Below are 1,573 nucleotides of genomic sequence, written 5' to 3'. Positions count from 1 at the left end.
TCACCCCCAAAACAGAGGGAAAAAAGCTGTGCGGTATTCTTGATAATTTTGGTCTAATTCAACATATTAACCAAGCCCAAACTATCGAGGTCACAGGAAGGGTGTGACTATTTCCAATGTCTTTGTAACTGATGACGCCCTGTCAGATCATTTTGCTGTTATCTTTCAAAGCACAATCAACCAATCAATCAAGGAATTTTGCGCATGTCTCAGCCAGTCTCACACTTTACAAAGGGGTTTTCTGTGGTATTTTTCTGTCTCTGAACTGTTGAGCAGCTAAGAGCTCCACATCTGTATCGGTGTAAATACATACATTTTAACAAAACCTTTTGGTCCTTTTGTCCTGGTAACCTACACTGCCTTGCAAAAATATTCATATATTTTGGAAGTTCAAAATATTTTGCCATCCACAAACAGTATTTGTTGAGAATTTTTTGTGATATATTGTAACTAATTTGTGCATAACTGTGACTCTTTTTGCAATATTAAAAATCTAACTTAAAACACATTTGAAGGGCCATGTTATAGGCAGTCCACCAACACTCTCATTGTTCCAAACAGAGATTCAACTTTGTGTCTCTGCCCACGGATGTCCTGGAAATTGAGGTAAAGGACAAGTTTGCCAAGAGTCGGCCAATCATCAAGCGTTTTCTGGGGAAGCTTTCTGTCCCTGTCCAGAGGCTGCTGGAAAAACATGCCATCGGGTAACATACAGCACTTCCCTCTGTTTAATGCTTTTTAATCTGAAGATAACTGTCGCGACTTGTGCATTATTCTTTATTTCAGTCTGCCATCTTTCTTTATCTCCAATACTTTTCTAATGTTTGTCTGTGAACAGAGATCGTGTGGTGAGTTACTCTCTGGGTCGCAGGTTGCCAACAGATCATGTTTGCGGCCAGCTGTTGTTCCGCTTTGAGCTGACCTCTTCGATTCATCCAGGTACACATCATCCAGCAGCAGGCAGCATCTTTTAATCTTGTTTATAATACGGTGTTGGATTTCATTGAGACTTTAAAGCAGGGGTCCCCAAACTACGGCCCGCGGGCCGGATCCGGCCCGCCTCCACATTTGGTCCGGCCCCCTGAACAATACCAGAGAGCATTCAAATTTTTTTTCATTTATTGTATTTTCTGGTTTATATGTGGATTTTTCTTCAACCACCAGGGGCTCTTTAGCAGGAAGTGTGTCTTGTAAATTGTGGGGCGCATTGCTGCCATCTGTTGGACTTTTAGGGAACTGCTTGACTTTTATGTTATTTAATCAGTACGGTTTTTTGCTAGCGTTAGAGCAGATGAACACACGTGTCTGTTATGAACGCCGCATTCCAGGTCTAGTTCTTCGAAGCGATGCCTGTAAGTAGCAGCTTATAGCCTACTTCAAAACGAGCCTTTATGTTAACATGTTAAAGTTACATTTCCTCAATGGAATATATACTAGTCAGTCCCAGTGACCGTTTCACTCATGGGTTTTGTCCATGTGCTTTCTGGGTAAAAATTAATCGAGAACCCCCCCCCCCCCCCCCCCCCCCCCCCCCCCCCCCCCCCCCCCCCCCCCCCCCCCCCCCACCCCCCGC

The 1,573-nt window shown here is 43.8% G+C and overlaps 1 protein-coding gene across 1 annotated transcript in view; it reads left to right on the top strand.

Annotated features, from left to right (window-relative positions):
* The first annotated feature begins 204 nt into the window (after nucleotides 1-204).
* Nucleotides 205-1,573, top strand: part of LOC106936050 (E3 ubiquitin-protein ligase HECW1) — a 74,844-nt gene continuing 73,475 nt past the window's right edge. The window contains exons 1-3 of the mRNA XM_015016831.1: nucleotides 205-216; nucleotides 529-704; nucleotides 839-939. Coding sequence (XP_014872317.1) covers nucleotides 205-216; nucleotides 529-704; nucleotides 839-939 — 289 coding nt within the window. The remainder of the gene's footprint in view (nucleotides 217-528; nucleotides 705-838; nucleotides 940-1,573) is intronic.

The sequence above is a fragment of the Poecilia latipinna genome, unplaced genomic scaffold (genome assembly GCF_001443285.1).
Source record: "Poecilia latipinna isolate Pla-1442-1.1 unplaced genomic scaffold, P_latipinna-1.0 Scaffold2067, whole genome shotgun sequence".
Taxonomy (NCBI): domain Eukaryota; kingdom Metazoa; phylum Chordata; class Actinopteri; order Cyprinodontiformes; family Poeciliidae; genus Poecilia; species Poecilia latipinna.
This window is presented reverse-complemented; position numbering and strand designations above follow the sequence as displayed.